Genomic DNA, 24,931 nt, shown 5'->3' on the forward strand with positions numbered 1-24,931 from the left:
TCTCGACTGGTAATATTTAATATTTATATTAATGAACGTAACCATAATTTGATATCAAATCCTTATAAATTCAACAGTTTAAAATAACATTTTATTCCAATAACAAAATTGCGATGTTTTGTACAGTTGGTTTTTTGTCGTTTTAATATTTTCTGCTGTCGCCGTAAAGTTTTTACGTTATAGAACTCTAGAACTTGTCAAAAACATACATTTGAAAATATGATAAATAGTTTTATAAAACTAAAACACATTACATACATTTTCATTAACTTTCCGCTTCGAATTATCTATATTATAAACCTGAAGAGTTTGTTTATTCGTATGTTGTAATTCTTGAAGCAATCTCTAATACCCTTTATAATAAGAGCTCTTAAAAATATAGCCATCTCCTTCTTTTGCTTTTATATCTCTATTTTTAATAGACTTTCGTATACTATTTTAGTATTTCTTGGTGAACGTGTAAATGGGGCACCTGATGATAAGTGGTAACCATCATCCATATACATTAGCTCAGTAAATAATAATAAGCGTCATTTAGCATAGCCAATGCGCCACCAACCTTGGTGATATGATGTTATTACCCTTGTGCCTGTAGTAACACTCGCTTACTCATCCCTTAAACTGGAACACAAAAATACTCACCATTGCTGTTGCTGCTGTTTGGCGGTAAAGTGACTACATATCTATGTATGTAATTTGCAAAAAAATAAATTATTTATGTATTTATATAATATCATATGCTTTAAACACGTTTTATATATTCAATAACACAGTATTGCTAGGTTGAAACGTATACGATACAATGCTGTAAGTATTTTAATTTTTGATCTCCTCTAATCTTTTCCATAAAGTCATATTCGCGAACCCGGCCTACGCACTGAATATAAATTGTGTCATTTCGTAAAACCCTAATGGAAAAGCAGATTAAATAATTCAAGCGTAAGAAATTTTTAGCCCATAACGGCTTTCATAAATAATGACGTTAGCGTATAGGGTGTTCAAATCATAACGGGGCTTTTTTATTATATTATATATTCGATTACTGCATCTTCATATACGATGTAGCTAAATGTTTTACCTTAATACGTCTATGTTTATTTATATTTATAAAATGTATTTATTGTACAGCGTTTTTAAGAATAATTTTAATTCAATTAGTCTGTTCTTTTTAAATTCTGTAAACACAATCTCATCAGTCTTATTTCTCTTATCTGTTACCATATTTACCGTTTTTATTGCGAATACGTAATATTTATATTAATTAAATTGTTTCTCATAACTGTATACTTTCGTGATATTAAATTTTTTTTATTTGTCTATTTATTTATGAAACGAACTTCTTTTACGTGGCTTAGACTAACTGACAGAAAACTTCATCTCCAAACGACAATTCTCTCATTCCTTTCACTCTGTCTCTTTATATAAAAGTTTTACTTATTGCTTTAAATCAAGCAGAATTTTTTTTAGTAAAAATCTATTTCTTTTTTTATAACAATCTTCAAACGTAGTTGACTTATTTAATCCTCTGCTGTACATTACGTGGAACGAAAGCAATTGCGTTCCAACTTAGTGTCCCAGAACATCTCCCTATTATTATCATTATTTTAATTAACACTTTATTATACGTATCAGAAAAATAAAATGATATACAGATAACGTAAAGAGAACTTAGTACGAGATGATGAGAATAACCGAAACATACAAGACACGTAAAATAAATTTTAGTAGTACTAATGGCAAGCTTATCCCTTGAAGAGATTCCTTCCAGTACACCCAAAAAAGAGAGGAATATTTATATATACCGATAATTTACAGAGAAACACTCATAAAAAAACCAAACAACAATGTACAGTTAAAATCGAATATATGCTCAGTTATTATATATTTAATACATGCGATTATACAAATATGATATCTATGTCTAACATTTGTGTGCGTGAGAATAGAATAATAGTCATCTCAAACCGTTGGTGTCATAAGAGCAGTCAAGTAAATATCAACTATCAACGATTTAGCAAAATCACTTCCAAAGAAAGGCTTTTGATAGACTGACTGCCTGGTCTTAAAAATGTACAACTAATCACCCTAAGCACACGTCTATTAATTTTAGAGTAGATTTTGTGTAAATGGCATAAGATATTGCAATTAAATTTATCAATCGGTTTTAAAATACTAAGAATAAATATAATAAAATATTTTAAATGATGTCAACCCTTATGTCGGCGCCACACATTCGTGTTAAGAAGCGATTGTGTGCAAAAGGTTGTAATAAAGTAAGCAGCTTTACAGGTATTAACACACATTGGAAAGTAAATGAACGCCTTCACGCCTTTTCTTTGTTAAAATCAGATAATATGTTAATAAAAAAAAAAAAAAACATGGCGAATTCCAAGTTATTTCTGTAAATTCAATGCAATAGATTTATTAATCCTAATAATATTGTATGTATGTAATATATTATGTATTATTTATTGGAAATGTATTTATTGAATTTTTGGATTGTATGTTGATGTCGAAAAGTTTGCATTGATTTCGATGTCTTCTTTATTGGCCCGGGTTTTATCTTTGTTAGGTAGTGTTGGTTTATTTCTTAGTATTATTTTATTATGACTTTTTCACTCTGTATAAATATCAGTTGAGTGACATCATACTTTTTGCATCAAAGGTATAAAAAAAAATATCAAAGTACTACACCCTCACGTTATTCGTACACATAAACAAACGTATAGGGATACGAGTCAAGACAATTTTATATCAACATTGGCTTAGTGTGTTGGCCCGGATAAATCTTTATTTTTCATCTACCAAAACGATTGAGAAAATATTTGAAAACTTTTGTATAAAATGAAGTCACGACCATGCCTAGTTGTTACAAGACGTAAATCTAAACTGAAGTTTTCGGGTTCAAACTCGGCAATAAATTTGTTGTTTATAACTATTAACGAATAAGATGTATTCGGCGGTAGTGGTTAGAACTTGCACTTAACCGATTATTACAGGTTCAAACCCAAGCAAGTATCGCTGAATTTCCATTTGTGTTTTATCTCGAGCTCGACGATAAAGGAAAACATCGTGAGGAAACTTGCATGTTTCTAATTTAGACTTATTTCTGCCATATGTGTATCCACCACAATGAAAGCAGCATGATAGAATTAGCTCCAAAGCCTTCTCCTCAAAGGGAGACCTTAGCCCAGCAGACATGACATGGGACATTAACAGGCTGATACATTTATTCAGCGCGGGTGAATAACCAACGCATTGGAATAGCATATTGAAACAAACTGCCAACCTCACCAATCTGAGAGAAGGCCTGTGGCCAGTGTCAGCACTGGTTACATAGCAACTGGACATATACTGACCGTTTCTTTTACTAAACTTCTTTGGATATTATTAACTGTCGAATAGTTTTATTTATTATATAAGTTGTATGGTTAAATAAATAAGAATTGGAGACATGTATATTTCATACAGAGATACGAAATGGTTTTCTAGCGAGCTATCTCTTGGGGATTTCAAGCATACGTCTGTTTTTGTACGTGATCATCACAACAAAAACAAGCCTACGTCTTCCTACGTGTTCGTTTTAATAAATATTTGATTTCGATACATGTATATTTCATGATTCGATTTTAAATACGCTTTCAATATATCTGTACGATCGTCTAAACTTCAATTATTTGTTTCTATGTAGGTAGATGGTAATCTCCGGAACTAATAATCGAATCTTTAAAAAAAATATTTCGCTCGTAAGTTACATTATTCGTGAGAGCTGTGGGGTATAAATTATTTTAATTAAATATAGTTTTCTTTTTAATAATGTGCAGACGCGCGATGCCGGGACGGTTAGGTTAGTATTATTTACAATTGTAAACGTTTTATTATTACTAATTAAATATGTCTCATTATATTTATAAATAGCATCTTGCAATGATAAAACCAGACAGACAGACAGAGCAAAAGCGGTATCATGCTTTAAGGAATATTTTACAGACAATCTTAGATAAAAGTTTCGTCGTACGTCGTACTATAGTAAAGTGTTACCATTATAATAAATATTATAATATGTTATAATAAATAGAAAACTATTAACTACTAAACAATTATTAAAGATGTAAGAAAATTTAGAACCATGTGATGAATTACAGTGGTTTTTGCTATAATTTACAGTTTTCAAAGCAATTTTTGATAACGATATTGAAAATTGAACGTCATAATAATACGTTACGAGATGCAATATATATCTATCTCTTTCACTCTTCTCTATTAATATTATTTAAAATAAAAAAAATCATAAACAAAATATACTTAATTCAAAATGCTTTTACAAGCACTATTGAATTTTACTAACTAAATTATATTAAGTAAAGCTACCACCGGTTCGGAACCGGCAAGAAACTCAGTAGTTACAGTCAGTTATACCATTGTCTTTTTATTTTTGTTTGATAAGGAAAATAATATTTAAGTAAATCATATTATAATTGAATGAGAACATAGCATACGAATCGTAAAGAAATTTTAGTTAAAATGAATTAAAGTAGAAACATACAATTTCATAACTAAAAGTGTGTTAAGGGCCATGTTCCACAGAATGTAATAAAGACTAAAAATAACGTTTTACGATATGTAATGGAAGTAGTTTGTGAGCTACGAAGAATTCATAGAACGTGCCTTGACTGTAACGCCGTGTCGTGAAGGTGAAATTAGAAACAGTAAAACGTCACTGGTACTGTTCTTTAACTATATTTAATGGGAGGTGTGAATGAGATAGAAAGATTTTCTTGCTTACATTCTAAAAAAAAATGTAAATAGTATTTAATTATCTTAATATATTTAAGTACAAAGAGTAATAATGGTTCCATAAGTAGTTTTTTTTTATATACTATATGCCTTCAATTGACCTGAATCGCTCGTTACATTGCGTCGATCGTGTGGAATTCGATTTATATACGCAGAACCATCTGTAGATGAAGGTCACTTACCAACCGGTAGCACGTAACTCTAATTCTTAACTAGAAACTTTAGTTACCCAATGAACTTGTTTAAATCTTTTACTTGGTGTTAGGGCTTTGTGCAAGCCTGTCTGGTACTCTCTATTATTATTCAATTTAATAGAAATACTCAGTGTTGTTGAGTTCTGGCTAGAAGGGTGAGCGATCCAGTCTGACCAAAGGCACAAGAGACATAGTATATTCGTTTCCAACACAGCACATTTCCAATGTGAGGTATGTGTAAATATTCCGTACAGGGCTGCTATGACACACACACATAAACACACACACTCAAATGACCCTTTAGCCAGTCTGCCTGCCAAAATATAATTTAAAAATATACAAGCACTCGTTTACCTTTTCACCTTATATTGTCTTAAATAACATCGTATTCTATTAAAATATTTTAACCTTTTGTATATTTAATCATGGAGCTGACATTTTGAGCCGCTTTTATGAAAGAAAGGATTTAATGATCCAATAAGTAGCTCGAATATTTCAATGGAAATATAATTTCAACACGCTCGTAATATTCATACTTTTTTGTAAACCTTAATATATTTGACATAAGAGCTATTTTGTACTTAAGATGTTTTATTATTGTATTTAATTGTTTCGAGTTAGATGTGTTGAGTTGTTAAATAGTAACTATTGAGTTTCTTGCCGGGTTTTCTAGGTCGAATCTACTTTCTAAATCGTTGATAACTTCATATATAATTTATGATAATACGGAATTGGGAGCCTACTTGAACTAAAGTTTCAAGGATTTTGATTTTTAAAAAACAATCAGTATCCGGTGGTTAAAGTAATATTCAAACTTAAAATCTCAAATAATACTTTTCGTACTTCACTCACCGATCCTCGTCATCACTTACTACAAAGAACGTGAACGTTTTAAGAAACACGTTTCGAAACGTTTTCTCGTTAATTTCTAGCGTCTCTATAGTCACGATTTTTAAGGAACAAATTCGGACTAACATATAATCCCTTTTAAACCAATAACGCTCTAAAGTTTTTTTATATTATTAACCAAGAAGGATTATATTGAATGAATTTAAATTAAATGAAGCCGTACAAAATGTTTTAACCGAGTATATCTGTTACGAAATCCACATTCTTAAAATTCGCAAACAAAACACAATGTAAATTCTCATACATAATATGGCAAACATAATCGCTTGGCACAGGGAGGCAGCGAATTGAAAAATGTAAACGATAACTAAAATGGCTTTATTTGAGTATAATTCACTTAAGCACTGGAAGGGATCCAGTGCAGCTCAGTCGCAACAGGTCGTGCGTGTGCCATAGAACAGCACATGTGTAGAGTCGACTGTCACTAAATACGTACATCAACATTTGATAAAATTACAAAAATTGCAGCTTATAACTATTTATATTAGAGGTTTCGATACATATTAACATTACAAAGCTTGTTTTGTAAGATGAAACGATGGTAGCTTGGATTATAATTCACAGGATATCTATGAATGATTTTAGTAATTATCAAAATTTCAATTACGTAATCTTGGGCACTAGTCTTAAATAATATAGCTTGTTGAAATATATTATTGAAATTTGACAATATTTTTTCCACAATGTCAGGTCAATGTATAGCCCTGTTCAGGATGCGTGCGTTACAGACCGCAGTCTGCTATCGTGCTATAAATTGTTGCGATGCGGTGCTGTGGTCTAGCTGAGCGGGTGACATTTTATACGCTGTCTCGTTTACGCGTGTATATCGTTACTTCTCGGAGTGAAATCTTGAAATGTTTTAAATGTCAAGTTGTTCATAATTTTTGCGATTTGAACTATTTATCGGATGTTATATTTTTTGTCAAATGAAGCTTTATTTGCTAGAACTGTCTCTGACGGAAAATTTAGTTATATATTATATTGATTTGTAACTTCTGTACTGTCGAATTAATTAGGTCGAAAAAATCATCTATCGATAGATTCGGTCAAAAATTCATAAATATTTGTGAAACGATTTCATTTTTTTAACTGATTTAAAAATATTTCAGTAACAGTTCCTAAAGCTCTTCTAGTATTCACTGTTCTGTGTTCGTCCTCGCATCTCGTGCTATTCTGCGGTGTATTTGTCAAATGTTCGTGACACAACAATTGGTTTTATTGCTGTTTCGTTGGTGTATCTTAGAATTTGTCTTGATGTTCTACACCACGTCCTCAATGACTTTGTTATGTATTTTGTTTTAACGGTTTACTTATATTTAATTGGATTATGTATTTTTGCTTCGACTGTAATTTGTTTTATCCGGCAGTATTTTATGTTAACTAGCATTTCAAAATAGTTTTGGACATTTACAATGTTATCTTTTAATTTGTAAGATAAAAAAAAAAACTATTTAAGCAAGAAACACTAAAGCCACTTTGCACTTAGCATTTCAACGAAATTCTTTCACATTTATAAAATTCAATAAAAGAATCTTAAGTTTCTTTTTAGAATAACTGTCACACTGCTATGAAGACAAGTTTTCACAGAGAAAGCGCCTCGTCGTCTTTTACACGAACAAAATTAAATCACTCCGCCTTTTAGATGTTTTTCTTATTCTATATTGAAGAAAACTTTGGATTTTTCATTACACGAATCATTCAATGTGAGAATAAATAATTACCTATATATATTTATATTAAGTCTATAGCAAGTTGGTATCGTTAAACACAAACATTTTGAGACTGCATTACATAATATAAACTAACGACACAAACCTACAGAATTATAACGATAGATGTATATTTTTGAAAAGTGAAACATATTTTGAAACTGCTGAACAACACAATTTTCTATAACAATAATAGCATTTCATGGATACACACATTAAAATAATCATAAGTCGATCTTCAACATTTCACGAAATACGAAGTGTTCTCACAAAATAGTATCGTCTTCACTTACAAAAATCGCAGTTAAACAATAATCCTAATTACGTATCGAATTTTTAGATTAGATATATTCGCGTTTCAATTGCGATCATACATTTTTTGTTATTATTATTTTTCCGACGTCTCGACGGAGCCGCACCTGTCGTGGTCACGAGCTGACTGCGAACTCCGCGCGCCCACCCCCGTCATCTGCAGGAGTTACTACATCTACCTCCGTTCCACTTATAATGTATTCATTTCTACTACAATATTGCAAATACACTGAGCTGAAACAATCAGACAGCGTGTACGTTATTCAAGACACTTACATTTTATGAAATTGATGTAGTACCGAGTTCCACGAAACGTCGGGCAAGATGATAATAAAAATTTGATCGCCATTAAGACCAGAACATTATGTTTGGAATGGCAAACACATCGCGAATGCTTTAAATATGTATTATTGGTATGTGTCGTTTACTTTATATTTTTTGTTTTCATAAATAATTTTCTATAAAACAATCTTAAGTGAATAAATATATTTTCTTAAACATTAACCACTAACATACATTGTGTTTTCGAAATCATGATAAAAACCTTTTTTTGCGATTCTCCTTGACCTTGAAATTTAACTTTCATTACGCTCAAGGTCATTCTACATCAAAAATAAGCGAGTCTGTATTAATAAAACACAATATGATTTAAGTTTGTATTTTTATCTATAATTCAAATCGTTTTGAATGATTATGTAAATCCGAATCACGTATCTTAGAAAATAAGAAAATAAAAGATAAAATCAAGTGAAGCAAAAGCCCTGTAAAAATAAATGTCCAATTGAGAGAACAAAAGATTTCTGTAATGCGGTTTATGTACAAAGTTCTCTCTTAAGTTTAAAAATACAAAAACATTAAAAAGGCGGCGCCATGATTTAATTCTGTTCTTGTAAAAGGCGTCGGCGAACCATTCTGTACGTAAAAACTTATCCGTGCTTAGTATGACAGTATTTTTTTAAGTTAGTAAAGAAGTAATTCAGCAGAAGCCGTTGGTGGATTTTTAACCTTAATTACATTGGATGGGATATATGTATCACCGTAGAATTGTAAATACCGTTTGATTGTAATCTATCTCGCGAGATTGTAAACTGCCGAAATATTGTGAACGGTGAATTTAACTTTATTATATTTCAGGTCGGTTAGGTTAGGTTAGTGTTTATAATTTAGTGTTAGTGTTTATAATTTAACTGAAATTACGCACTTCGCTAGATTATAATTTACTAAAAATAATGCGTTAAATTGTAAACTGTATGTTTCGGTTCATAATCTTTCGACGGTTGACAATCTCGCGAGATAGATTATAATCTAACGGTATCTACAATTTTACGGTGACATATGCATCGATATAAATTTTTCAAATCATTTCAACTTTTCTAGCTGATATACTAACTTGAGAAATTTAAGCAATCAATATATTATTGAGTAATTTTTAATTTGGTTTTAAGTTTGGCTGCACAGGTCATTTAGGAGCTGCTTTTTTACAAAATCAATTTTACAAAGAAGATTTCTAAAGGGTATTATTTTTAATTATTGTTTTTGATAAAATCTATCGTAGTACAGATCTCATAAAGAAATATATTATAAACTATTTTTCAGTCGATTGCAAAATATTTATGTCAAAAGTAAAATGTGTGAGTTTTAAATTGGTGAAACAAAAAAAATCGATGAGATATCCTTAAGGATGTTTACAATTGATGCTTTAAACCTATTATATATTAGTAAAGCAAACAATTGACAACTTAAATGGTAACGCGTTATATCTTTCACTATACATATATATATATATATATATAAACTGTCATAGTTTAAAAATTTAACGCATTATTTTTTGATTGATTATAATCTTATGAACTCTAAAGTTCTACCATAACCGAAAGATTAGATTTTACTGTAAGTTAAATTCCATTCAAAATCTTTTAACAAATTACAATATCGCGAGATAGATTATAATATAACGGTATTTACAATTTTACGGTAATACATACTATTCTAAGAATACACAGATGTACTATGGGATTTGAGTGTATATATTTTTTGTTAATTTTATTTTTTTTATATTCTATGCGATTCTGGATTTTTCTTTTTTGAAAATGTAACTTTTTTCTATGTCAGTTCGACTACGGCTAATCAGCTTATTCTCACAAAACAAACATTTAAAGCCAGTGAGGAAACCGATAGTCAATCGATTGAAATTAATTTCAAACACGCGGCAAGCATTCGACAAACGCAATTGCAATGTTCTAGATATTTCGACGTTTCGCTTCAGTGACATGAATACTAACTTCATTGTAATATATCGAATACTAAAAGCTAACCTATTACGTTGAAGGTATCTCGCCTTAAACATATTAGGTCAAATTTATAGACGGTATTCAGTGCATCTTAGTATTTGTGAAACTATTTGTCAGATATTCTTTAGAGAAAAGAAGTTCAATGTAATTTTGTTGGTATAAGCTTTTGTGTTTTCTATCAAAACGTAAAAGTAAAACTAATCAATATTTGTATATAAGTCTTGTTATCATAGAACATATAATTAAAAAAAAATTGATATAAATGGTATATTACACAGTAGAGAGAGAGTACAAGAGTCGAACCAAGTGTCTAGAACGCGTGAACCTCCAAAAATTAAAAAATAAAATAAAAAACAAAATATACTTTATTCAAGTAGGCTTTTACAAGCACCTTTGAATCGTCATTTAACAAACTATTTAAAGTAAAGCTACCACTGGTTCGGAATGTAGATTCTACCGAGAAGAACCGGCAAGAAACTCAGTAGTTACTCTTTTTCAACATCTAAAAATACAGTCATGTTAGTTAAATACAATTATATATGTATGTTATGTCTCCTGCCTGGAAGTCAACAAGCATTGACTCCACGCTTTTATATCATCAATATAATCTTGTATCGAATAATATGCCTTCTTTACCAATGTATTTTTTAATTGACTTGAATCTATAAAACGGCAAAGTTAAAAATGTCTGTGGAATTTTATTATAGTCCATGTGTTTAATCGGTATTTATGATTCATCTCATGCTTGGTAAAGAAAAAATTCAATCCATGTATCCACCCAACCGCATTGGAGCAAATAGGTTAAATAACCAATCTTTCTTAAAAGGAGAGTAGGCCTGAGGCCAGCTGAAGAAAAATTACACGCTGTTAATATTTAAATCATAAATATATGTATATAATATCTTATGTGCATAAAATACTTACATTAGTTTACACTTATGACAAATTATTCAGTGGCATAAATTTATTCGCATAAAATATCACGTAGAAATATCTCTAAATAAATGATTTTAAAATATCTATCAACTATAACTTTTTTTAATGTACAGTCCATTTACATCAAAAAAAGATATCTGATATGATAAGTAACATTCAATGGAAAATAAGACAATTCAAAACAACCTTTACGTCTTTCGCAATAAAGCCTAAAGTACAATGGTAAATGCATTCGTAACTAACATGAAAAATAAGATTTGGAACAGCATTAACTTCACGTTTCGCCAAAATATTAATTAGGAAACATGGAATTGAAAATACGTAATTTAAATAATGAATTAGTAAAAGTTACCGTATAATTTTAAAACAAACTAAAATGTTTGAAGTAACTCACGGCTCCGAACATACGCCATAACTTGCTTCCTTTACAAACGTTAGATATATATAAGGAGTAGTTAAGTCTGATTATGCAGAGTTTAATATTACTGAGACATGTTTTTTTCGTTAAAATATGTGTTTTATAATAATTAAACGACTGTTTTATTGCAATCACCGTCTATTACAATTAATATTATAAATGCAAAAAGTGAGTTTTTTTTAATGTTTATTTATTAAACTTTTTGATCTTAACTATTCAACCGATCATAATAAAATTTTGCATACAAGTTGCCGATGGTATATTTATTTATATATTTATTAGGTTCGCTAGCGATTTTTACATTTGTCATTCTTACATAAATACACAATTAGGTATATACATCCATAGATTATGTAAAATCGTTTAAAAGCAAACATTGCATGCTAATTAAACTATTAATTACAATTGTTTGCTCCAACAACAAAAGTGAAAAAAAGAAAAAACGAAAAATGAGCAAAAGAGAAAAAAAAAAAAAAAACTATTAAAACGTTTGTACACACATTTCGGCTTAAACATTACTCTGGTATATAAACATTTGTTCAGACTAGTAAAAGTTAACGAAATTTAATAATAATATAAGTATTAAAATATAATCATAAGTGTATTTTATTAATAATTCATTTAATCTTAATTTAAGGTTAAATAAAAATTTAAAAAAAAAATCATCGATTTATAAGCAAAAATTTCCATACTCATAGTGACTGGCTGACTAGGTCGTTGATGACTAACTTGCGAAAGGTGCTAAATGGATTTATGTTTATATATAAGTGTATTGATAGTGGCTTTGTTATATAATTTGCATATACGAGGAATGGGGGGAGTTGGCGCCGAAGACTGTTCTGGTGCGTCGAGGCACAAGAGGTGTAATGCTTGACCTGGGTATCTATGTGGCGCTCTGAAATTTATTTGTTCGAGTAAACTAGGACAATGTAAGCAATTAGTCAGTAATTTATATAGGAACATCAGATCAAGAAAATCTCTTCTTTTCTCAAGGCTCATCATTTTGAAAAATTGTAGTCTATTTTTATATGTTACTATTGTTTTCTGTATCTTAGTTGTGTAGGATAGGTGCCACATGAATCTCTTTTGAATGCGTTCCAATCTTAATTGATGGCAAGCATAATGCGGACGCCAGACAACACTACAGTACTCCAGATTACTTCGGACAAGGCTGTTATAAAGACAGATTTTTGTTTTAAAGTCCTTAAAAGTGCGACCATGCCGCATAATAAATCCCAACAATTTAGAGGCTTTACATATAACACTGTCTAGGTGATCAACGTAGGTTAATTTTTTGTCCAATATAACACCCAAGTCTCTTATAAGCTCCACTTCTTTGAGCGTATTATCATTCAAAGTGTATTGTGTTGGTATAATACTCGTGTTTCGGGTAAATTTTTGTTTGTATAATGCGGGTAATTATAACTACTTAACTGTTGAACTATAAGTCTGAATCCAATTTATGAATAATTAAAATATGTAATGGAATATTTAACATAATTGTTTTATTGTGCTATGAATGTCTTATCACTAATATTCCACTAGACACAACTTATTGAAGGTTTCACTCAGAAGCTCGATTACTTCGTTTTCTACTTCACTTTTTTATTTAATAACTTGACGAGAGCACTGACACACGACTTGCTTACGCGATGCGCGCGCGCGAAAAGGGATTTTTTTGCAAAAGGGATTCTTAAAAATCCACCGCCCCACTCCCAAAAGTGGGTGAAGTTACATTTCGAAACTAGTCGTACATAAAACAATTTTTTTATTGTATTTTATGAAAACATATTCAGATGATATAAATAATTCTTACTTTTCATTTGTCATATTTATATTTATATATGTAGCTAGTATTAGTATTATTTTATGAATTTATAAAGTCATTTAATGCACAAGTTCGATAGACTCAACGTAGGGGGTATTAACAACTCCGCGTACATCCTTGACAGACCAAAGATTTGTGTTTAAAATTTGGTCTTATTTTAGCTTTACAGGCGGTAGTGTACGTCAGACGTTACTCGACCAATGCGTCTTACATCGACGCCAAGGCGTGGAAATTGATCTGTGTGTTAGCGATTATTGACGTCTCGCGCGTATCCCGGAGCTCGATTCCGAATCCCGTAGTGAAACCCGGATTTCGGTGTGTGATTTTAGTGACAATGGATTACGACTCGCTGATTTATTCGCACATTGCGAATTACTACGACGATTTGGTAAGTTTGGGAAAAGAAATATTCGATCATAATTGACGTTATAATTATTATAAATTTTAAAAATAATTTCGTTGAGTATTTTCTTCTCAGGTACGTAAGTTAAATTATTCTCAGACATCTCGACGAATACCAAATAATACATTTCTGCAGTTTTATAGTTGGCGTGGGTGGCGCATTCTCTTCTATTTCAAAATATGTCACAATGTAAAACTGAATAATATTTGTATATGCATTTTGGATTTCTAATGCAAATACGTTAGATAGACCTCGTTGGAACGATTTCTAAATACAAATTTAATTATTATTTTAGTACATTTCTAGTACCAGGAAGCCAAACTTTTTTTCATCATTATATTTAATAATTACAAGGTTCAGAGTCATATTATGCTCGATAATATAAAACACGCTACTAAAAACCTTTAAAAATAGGATAGGATTCCTTGGAAGTACTACTACATTTCGTTCAAAATATAATTCCCATTTTAATGACCTTTGTCCCGGATAATATTGATATAAACAAAACTATATTTATTTCGCCTTTGTATTTTCTTAATCAATTGATTAAATTTTTATTATGATATATTTATAAAAAATAAAGAGATGATTAAGTGTAAATTACACACCTCCAACTCTACTTGATTTGATTTGATTTGATTTGATTTCAGTAAGGATTCCATCTGAACACTTTAGCTTTCGCATTTATAATATTAGTGAGTATAGTAATGGTAAATTACAAAATATGTAACTCGATATAAAGTAAATTTATATGTCAAATTAAATCTAAATCAAAATATACCTACTTTATTCAAGTAGACTTTTACAAGCACTTTTGAATCGTCGTTTAACAAATTATATTAAGTAAAGCCACACCCGGTTCGGAATGTAGATTCTACCGAGAAGAAACGGCAAGAAACTCATTAGTTACTCTTTTTCAACATCTAAAAATAAAGTCATGTTAGTTAAATACAATTATATATGTATGTTATTTATTATCCTGCCTGGAACTCAACAAGCATTAACTCCACGGTTTTTTATCATCTTATAATATATATCTCATATATATATATATATATTATCAATAACATAATATATCTCATAAAAACTATAACGAAAAACAAAATAAAAATATTTGTATTCAAATAGGCTCTTAAGAAGTTTTGGTCGTCACGTAACAGAAATAAATATAACGTAAGAAATTCAGTAGATACTCTTTTTGAAATAAAATTAATAATCAACGATGTACCTATAATTAAATACAAAATTCAACGAATACAATCGCTAAAATCAAATGAATGTTCTTGTGTTGTATAATAATAAAATAAGCCTTATTAAATAATGTTTTTATATATTAATTTAATATTATTTATATCATAGCTAGAATAATGTTTTTCAAAAATAAATTTAATGTTAACTGTTAAAAATGTAAGGTTTGATTGTATAGTTAATATTATTAATAGATTTTCAATGTTGGCAATACTGAACCTATTCCCAATAAAATTCCCAAGTAAAGTTAATATCCAACGATTCGACTTTTGAATTTAAAATATTATAAATCCATGTTATTTTTCTCTATTAATAATTATACTTATTATTCTGAAATGGTACTACATAAACATTTGGATTTAAATGTATCTAATAAATATTTACAGACTAAAAAATATTATCGAAGCTGCGAAAAGAGAAAGTAAAGTCGAGGTGTAATATAAATTGGGTTTGTTTATACGTTACATTTTAAGGATCTACGAGCGATTTTCGTTTTTATATATATGTCAGTAGATTCGAAATTGGTCTGGGGTAAAGATATTTCTGTATGGAGGCGTATCAAAATAATTACGAGCTTACACGCCAATGTTATAGAATTTGTTTCAGGGCCACGTACAGCGTATCCTGTGATAGTTCGTTCTCAATTACATGTTACTTTTAAAATATAGTTTGTTTTTACAAATACATAGAGTAAACGCATAATGAGTTAATTTTATTTTTTAAACTTAAAAATCTTTTCTATAAAAAATACAAACGTGAATCGTCAAAGTGATGCGATATTGTCTGTAAGTTCTGTTACAAACAACACTAAGGATACACGCATCAAAAAGAGCGTCATCATTGGTCGGTTATCATTTTTTTACTTGTGAAATAGTGAGTTCTTAACATTGCCGATCGTTTATTCGTTCGTTCGTGTCGAACTATTTATTCAAAATTTACGTAATTATTCAAAATTATGAATCAATCGTGTCCTATTGGGATCTCATCGGCTTATGAGACTGTGGCAGTATTTAATGTATATGTGCTCTATAATAGCGTATTTCGCAATTGTATGTTGAGAATAGCCACATGACCATCAAAAAGTCATAAAAGCTAGTCATAATTTTTTTTTTTTATGTAATCAAATCAAATTCGAAACAATTATTTAATAAAAATATATATAGTTATTTAATAATAAATAATTGATTTGAATCCTTTACATTATACTGTGCCACATTGTATCCAAGATAATCAACCTATATCTCTACAAATAGTTTGGGTTTTGAACCAAAATCTTTATAGAATTACCCGGATTTGATCTCACGACCTTTCACTAAGATTGCCTTGTTTTTAACTGCATCAAGGCATCGATTTTTTTTTCTTTATGTTCTATTAAAAATTGGTTGTATTTACATTCGTTTTTGACCTAATTTGTTTCTAAAGTATCGAACTCTACTAAACACTCTCGAAGGTTCTAGTAATTAGTATAATTAGAGTATACTGATCAGTTCAGTAACAATTAGAGCCTTGAACAATGAAGCACAAATTTTCATACTTTGAAATCATGGAATTTATATTTGTAAACATTTTAAATGTTATATTTTTTTTAAATATTAATTTTAGAAGAACAAGCATATAGGCGATGGTCGTAATGTCAAAAAAAATATTAATGACAATATAATTTATAAATAAATGTTTGGAGATGAACTATCAATGCTTAAAAAATATGATGAAAATATATTCAATTATTAACTATTTATCTTGAATTTTCTATTTTATTTTTATAGTAGTTTTTAAATGATTTTATGTATAAATTTGTGTACGTATGATACGGGAGTTATTTAATTCAATTTGTTGAATTAATTATTTTTATTCAATTAAATACCCAAAAGAAACAGGTTATACCTATATGTATTTTTAATTATGTTTATTTAATTAATGCACATTTCTTGAATTATAAAAATGATTCAATTCAATCAAAGTTGGTCATAACTCGTTAAGCTGATGACATAATCAAAAATGCGAGAAAAGATTGGTTTAATTTCGGAGAGATAGGCAATCATGAAAAAATGCAGAGCAGGCCTATCCGAGATGAGATTCTTATCACGAAGTTAAAGTGCTAACTATACTTACTTATAGGAAATTATCAGTTTATTCTTTGTTTTATAAACGCTCGTTTACATATTTTTCGCAAAAAAGCAAAATCCTTGTCAAATTAAACGTGTAAAAAACAACGATGTGTTTATTATATCTATATATGAAGGTATTCTACCAAATTCCTGCCTCGCAAAAAGGGCTCACTGTGGCTGAAGAGGTCGACGATGCGAAGTAGTCAATTGTGCACGTAGCCACATGCACTATAATTGGCATTAGCCGTACACATCACTAACAATGCACTGCCAACCGTTGGACCTCAGTTGTCATATCTGAAGTGCCTTTAATTACACCGGCTCACTCATCCTACAAACCGGAACAGCACAAAGCAAAATTGTATGACGGTAAAGTGACCAGTGAGTGGGTAAAATCTACCAAAGGAAGCCTGTAGTGCCGTGTGTGTTATTCAGCATTCGGTGATACAAACACTTTATATATTTTCAGCGAGTTATTGTATCACTAGCCCTTAACTGACTGATTTGGTGAGTATTAAAAAAAGTAGATATGATCAACTAAAAAAAAAAACTTTAATATCGATTTCGCGTCGATCAGTCGTAGTCTCATATCAATACGTTCAGGAGTTTTTACGTAATTGATGTACAAAGAAAGAAGAATAAGTACATTAGTAACGATTTAAAATTCCAAGCCAATTCTTTTTTTTTTTTTTGTTTTGCTTAGACACTAAACAGCCTAACCTTCTATGGGATGAAGAATTTTAAAAGTGACATTAGTTTTAATGAACTCCAAGAGTAGCTCCGTTAGAGAGAAAACAGAATGCGGATTTTGTAATTTCAAAGTCAATTAAAGCCTTAGTATATTATACCAATACAACAATTATGAAACATTAAAATGTCATAATATTTTCAAAAATTATAAAGATCAGTAGTACTTCATGACAGAAGATAAACTTTTATCGACCGATAAGTTGCAATCTATTTCTCCGAAGGAATTCAAACTTAAATTAATAAGTTTTTATTTTAACTAGTGTTCGAATGATCAAAATATATTATTGTTAATTTGAGGAAAATAAGTTTTTCAATTTTCTTTCTAATTTTATTTACATTTTTTAATTGACAACACCTATAATATATAGGGACAAAATTAATTGTATTCGCGTTAACGTAATAGTAAAAGATACTGAACTTTTTGTGTTTCCCTATTAATATACGGATATAAATAAATAAATAAATAAATATTGAACAACATCACATACCTGACTCTGATCCCAATGTAAGTAGCTAAAGCACTTGTGTCATGGAAAATCAGAAGTAACGACGGTACCACAAACACCCAGACCCAAGACAAAATAGCAAAATAATGAACTTTTTCTACATCGACTCGACCGGGAATCAAACCCGGGACCTCGGAGTGGCGTACCCATGTACACACTACTCGACCACGGAGGTCGTCAATATCGGAGTACATCTTTTTACAATAACTTATATTAATGTGAATTACGTTAACGAATTAATATAATATACATTGCTTATCTGCTTATAATCAAAAAGCAATTTATAGTGTACTAGCAAATCCCAACAGACTGTCCCGCCTGTGTATATAATAATTATCGTCGTGATGGGTTAAACGATATACAACTCGAAGCGGATAGTTGCGACAAAAACCTTATAGAAATATATACATAAATAAATTCCAATTTCATGATAATCTTTCAAGCGCTGTTTAAGCGCTATCGAAGAATTGAAGTGAAACATGCTATTAAACTTAGATAAGTAATATATTTAGACAGCACTACAAAAGAACTAAATCTAAAGGGCCAACGTTACTGTCTATGTGTGCGTGAAATCAAAGCTTGATATTCGCGAAATTAAATTCTATTTTACTAGTGTGCGTGTACACATTCTGAATTTAATTTATATTTACTTATGGATACTAGATGGCGTTACGTCAAATCGTTGACATTTCTACATAGCGATGGCAAGATTCGCTAATTGTTCTATATAGTAATGTTGTTCTATACGAAATAAATATGGCATCTAATTTTTTTATTCGTATATGTATTGTGATCCTTAGGATCGAGTGAGCCAGTTGTTTAGTGCGGGGTACTTTTTTTTTTTCGACGAGTTCTCTTTCACATTCTATCTAGACAGAAAACTAATTAAATTTATTTAACATAATAAATTCAAATGTATAAAACAACTCAGAATTGATAATCTCCTTATCTTTAAAGTCGGCTAAATACTCAAGCTTCAACAGACAATCATGTTTGTAATGCAATTAAATTGAATCTTTTTATAGATTTATCGCTCTCCGACGTCGATTTATTTTCTCATTTTATCTTTCAAGATTTAATGAATGTAATATTCTTAATAACCAGAAGAGTTATTTATGTATCTACTTATGCAACTCTGGCTTCACAGAAGACTTACGTGTAAATGTAATAGTGAGTTAAAACATGGGATTTCTTCTGGAAATATTAAACGTTGAAGTGTAGATAAAGTTTACATTAATAATGGATCTTAAGACTTTATATCTGAGAAAAAAGGATTATAATAAAAAGATAGATATATTTAATTTGAAATTATTACTTGAGTTTATATAAATTGATGAAGTGCTTACAAAGGCGATAAATGGAGATTTAATTTTTTTTTTTTTATAACATTACATTTCTGTTAAGAAGATATTTTATTTTTATTACATACGTAAGCGGACGAGCAATTGAGCACCCGATGGTCAGTGGTCACAACCGCCCATAGACTATGTTGCTATGGTTGTGACCACACTAGCAATATTAACCATTTCTTACGTTGCCAATGCGCCATCAATCACGGAAGTAAAAAAATGCGTCTTTTATGCCTTTAGTTACATTGGGTCACTCAACCTCCGTGGTCGAGTAGTGTGTACACCGGTTTTCATGGGTACGCCACTCCGAAGTCCCGGGTTCGATTCCCGGCCGATTTGATGTAGAAAAAGTTCATTAGTTTTCTATGTTGTCTTGGGTCTGGGTGTTCGTGGTGCCGTCATTACTTCTGATTTTCCATAACACAAGTGCTTTAGTTACTTACATTGGGATCAGAGTAATGTATGTGATGTTGTCCAATATTTATTTATTATTATTATTAACCTTTAAGCCGGAACACAACAATATTAAGTATTGCTCTTTGGCGGTATAATATCTGATGCGTATCGTGAGAGTACTGGTGCTTACACAAAGCCCTCCCATCAAATAATTATATTTGTTTTAAGTAAATTATTTTCAGTAACTACAATTTAAAATAATTAAATTTAACACAGTTTAATAAAAATCAGTGACATTCTCACTTTGAATAATTTTTGAGCTCGATACGAGTTCCAAGACTAAAATTTAGTTTGGTATTAATTTATTAATTACAATTTAGTGTGTTTAAAGTTGATTTAGAATTTAAAAGCCACGTCTGATTATAATTCAGAATTAAAATTGCCTATATTGATTTGAAACTGGATGCTATTGAGTCTCCAGTTTTAAATTTAGCTCGTTATGCCTTCTCTTTGTGGGTCCGTCTTATAAGAGTTCTCGGCTATGTTCCGGCCTTTGAAGTGATCTTGTTATAGTGCCATTATTTTCATTTATATTGATAGCATTGAATTTATATTCAAGTAAATTTGCTTTATTTTTACGTTTAGTTTATACGAGTAAGAATATAATATTGAGCTAACATAATTTTTGAATTGAAATTAAATATATTTGTTGAATGATTTTAATAGGTATATTATAAATACAGTCTTGTTGGTTGAATTCTTATAAACCACATGCAGGTTTCCTCACGATATTTTCCTTTACCGAGCTTTACTCGGACTTGAACTCAGATTCGTCGATTTAATTTCGCGTCTTCGAAACACTCGGCCATCGCGGCTCATTTTAAAACACAAAAAATATACAAAGCACTTGTGTATGAAAACATCGATAAGATAAAAAGTATTATCGTTTAATTAAAAATAAACGTGTATGTTGGGGCAATTATCATCCAATACTGAATTATCTTTAATACGAATCTGATTACCACTTCATAATACAGGCGATAATTAAATGAGCTGTCCCCATGAATGAACCTCCATTATTCATACCGATTATAATTGCATTCGTTTTATTTTATACAAATATTGAGATATTATTTTTGTTTTGTTTTATATATGATAACTTGCCATTGGCATACGTTGCACACGTTGACAGTTGAATGTTATAGTAAAGTAGTAAGAAAATGTCCCACTACTGGGCTAAGAAATCCTCTCCCTTGAGAAGGTTTAGAGCTGACCCCATTACCTGCTCCAATGAGACTTAGAGTGTGCACTTAGCAGATTCTTTTTCGCCACCTGCAGGTTTCCTCGTGAGGTTCTCCATCACCGCGGAGCACGAGATCAATTTTAAGGACAAATGAATCACATAAAAATTCAATGGACTTGGATTTGAACTCAGAATCATCGGTTAAGATTCACATTCTCTAAAAGAGTTGTCAGGGCTCAATTAAGATAACTTACGATAAATAAAAGAAACGATTCCTTTATTGATATTTTATAGCAAATATAAAAGTATTCAAAGGCGACTGAGTAAATTCAATTTTATGTTTTTTTTTTTAACTTAACTGAATTTGCCGATCAATAAATACAGTTCATCCTCATCCTCCTGCTCTTATCGCAATTTACTTGGGGTCGGCGCAGCATGTCTTCTTCTTCCATACTTCTCTATGTGACGTCATCTCACAAGTAACATTCTTGCCATCCATATCATCTTTCACACAATCCATCCATCATTTCATTGGTAGTCCCCTTCCTCTTTATCCATCCACATTCATGCTCAAGACCTTCCTCACAATATTTTCCTCATTCCTCCACATAACATACCCATACCATGACAGCCGCCTTCCACATAACTTAATAAATACAGTTATTAAATTTATTTATGTGCACATAATGATGATGTCTGATCGATTTCGGTCGCGGCAGCGTATCTCTAGACGGGGCTACGCAGGACATATTACAGTCACAAAAATGTACGCAAATACAGGTGTATTCCCTAATCCGTAAATCTTATCTTAAACTTAGAATATTTCACCAGAAATACACAATAACGTTTAATCATCCCGATCCTGGGTATAAGCCCAGAACCTCGGGATTTGCGGCCTTATGTCTAGATAATAATTATGTTATATTATTAAAATATGTTTTTTTTTTCTAATTACACTTGATAAACTAAACGGTGAAAAAACTCTTTCTTCGCAGTTGAATAAATTTTAAAGTTACAAGTTTATGTACACATATTAAATTTTTATATAATCTGTACAAACTAAAAACTAATAAGTTGGATATGGTATTTGATTATTTTCAATGTAATCTGACATTCCGATTTGCTAGTAAATTTATGTCTAGAACTCAACAGGACACAAATATTCGTGTAAATTCTACGCAAACAGAGTACTTACCTATATTTTATTATATCTGTTTTGAAAGAGCTAAGATAATATTCTCATAATGAAGGTCGTGTTCATTATTAATGACCTATATACGTTAAAATATCAACGCTTAAATTGTAAACGTAAATTGTTAATATAAGTTGACATACTTCTTTAGCCCTGATCTTAACATTTTCTTATATTAATTTTATTCATCTTTATAATATAAGATATCTAGAAATAATATTATAGGGTTGTCCTATTAATTGTTAATATTCTATGAAAGTCCTTGTTATTTTATTTTGAACGGCTACAGATCGTCATCGTAGTTTTGGGTTCAAGTCCTGTGTTATCTGTCAAGGAAGTAATAGAGTTTGGTTGACCAGGTGGGCTAAAATAAGGTAAAGCCGAGTCTACACTTGGACTTTCTCCGTCAGCAATCGAGAGTGCGTGTGTGTTTTTGTTCAGACTTGTGAATTGTCATATTTCGTTGGCTGTTGGTTAGTCAGGGAGACTGAATGGTTAAATTCAATTAAGATATCGTAGTCATTGTTTTGTTATAGGTGTTAACATATTTTGACATAGATGTAATCGTAAAATGAAGTTTATTAGTACGTATGTAATTAAATTATGAAATATCTATTATTTTGTCTAAATCCAATCCTTTTTTATTTTATATTTCAAATTTCCAAGAACGCAAACGTACAAATAATTATATTAATACGATAAAAAAAAGAAATAACATAACATTTATCAGAATTTGTCTCCCATCTGGTTTCAACCGGTTCAATCTAGTTTAGGCCGATTGGGCTTTTAGTTGTATACACAAAAGTTCTTCCGTTTATTAACCCTACCATCTAAAGCAAGTCAGAATCAAAGTATACCACGCGATAATATGGAATGTGGCTATTTATATAACACTGAATGCACGCGTTCGATTCTCCACCGAATGGATTATTTATGACTCCAGCAGGCTGGAAATAGAATTGTGTTCAGTGTATTATAGCGATTGTACAGCACGCGTCAAAATTGTACGGATTTTGTAAACTCAGCGTTGATTATCGTAAGAATAAGTCGATAGTTTCACAACGTCCTCCTCAAAACAAACTATATTGCTGATAAAAGTAAATTTATTTGTTTGTGTCTCGCTTTTCCGTTTTCATAGATTATATACTTTGGATGTTATTTATGTAGTTTCAGACACAAAATGAGGACAGTGTACTTTTCTGTCCTAGTTTGAATAATAGTACCATCGCCAATAACAATATAAGCAAACACAAATTATGATGAAAATAAATATTTATGAATCACTTGTTCTAAAAAATGTTTCAATTTAAATATTAAATAAATTATTTACTTACAGTGACATCAAAGAATTTGCATACATTTAATTTGTGTTTTAAATTTGGCTTGTGCTCGGCCAAGAATGAAACATCGGATTGAAAATCTATCAGATGTGTATTATTTTACCCACAATGGGGCAGTCTAGTCTTACCTAGAGATGAGATTTTTTTACTTTATTTCTTTTAAAACATTTTTATTTAAAATATATTTTTTATAGTCAAAATTATCACAATTATTTATGCTATCTGAAATAAATAGATTCCATTTAAATAATCAAGTACTATTATAATTATTCTTTTTTTTTCTTTTATGTATATGGTCGGATGGATAGAAATCAGTGCTTTAATTAATATTATTTGATTTGATTCCTTATGCGCCATCAATCTTGGAAACCAAGATATGTCCCTCGTGCCTGTAGCTACGCTGAATCAATCTTGAAACCGGAAAAATATCTGTGTTGGCGCTCACTTGTGGATTACATGGACTTGTATCGTCCTACCACCAAGTAAAAGGTTAAACGTTGAATTAAACTTTAGTAAATCTAATATTTTGTTGTATCATCATCGACTAAGAAAATAAAAATATACTTTTATAATTTTACTTTTTCTAAGCGTGAATTCAAATCGAGTTCGAATCTCTAAAATGAAACTGCAAAAGTTTCCATTCGATTTAATTGAATGAAAACAAGCATATATATTCTGATGGACGTCGAGGTTTATTTTAAAACTATTCGAAATAGAACAATTTATGGCTTATACTTTACATGATAAAATTGAATTATCAATCGCTAGCATATGTTCCGAACTGGCCTGTGATTATTTGAATAATGCAATAGATGATAATCATTCGCTGTCACATTTATCTGTGACTGGTGGAATGTGTATTTTATAATATATCGCTCAAAGACATTAACGCCGTAAGAAATATTAACCATTCCTTAAAATACCGCCACCGACCTTGGTAATTAAGATGTTATTTCTCTTGTGCTGGTAGTTACATGGGCTCACTCACCCTTCACACTGGAT

At 30.4% G+C, this 24,931-nt stretch overlaps 1 protein-coding gene across 6 annotated transcripts in view; it reads left to right on the forward strand.

Annotated features, from left to right (window-relative positions):
* Bru3 (bruno 3) overlaps positions 1-24,931 on the forward strand; it is a 651,773-nt gene that overhangs the window by 70,471 nt on the left and 556,371 nt on the right. Inside the window, exon 1 of one of the 6 annotated variants that reach the window (XM_026628079.2) lies at positions 13,603-13,782. The exons of 4 other annotated variants lie outside the window; for them this stretch is intronic. In XM_026628079.2, coding sequence (XP_026483864.1) covers positions 13,729-13,782 — 54 coding nt within the window. In that variant the 5' untranslated portion in view covers positions 13,603-13,728. Of the gene's footprint in view, positions 1-13,602; positions 13,783-24,931 lie in introns of those variants that run through there. One more of the 6 variants, XM_064216060.1, reaches the window with a different exon arrangement.

This window comes from Vanessa tameamea, chromosome 10 (genome assembly GCF_037043105.1).
Source record: "Vanessa tameamea isolate UH-Manoa-2023 chromosome 10, ilVanTame1 primary haplotype, whole genome shotgun sequence".
NCBI classification, from domain to species: domain Eukaryota; kingdom Metazoa; phylum Arthropoda; class Insecta; order Lepidoptera; family Nymphalidae; genus Vanessa; species Vanessa tameamea.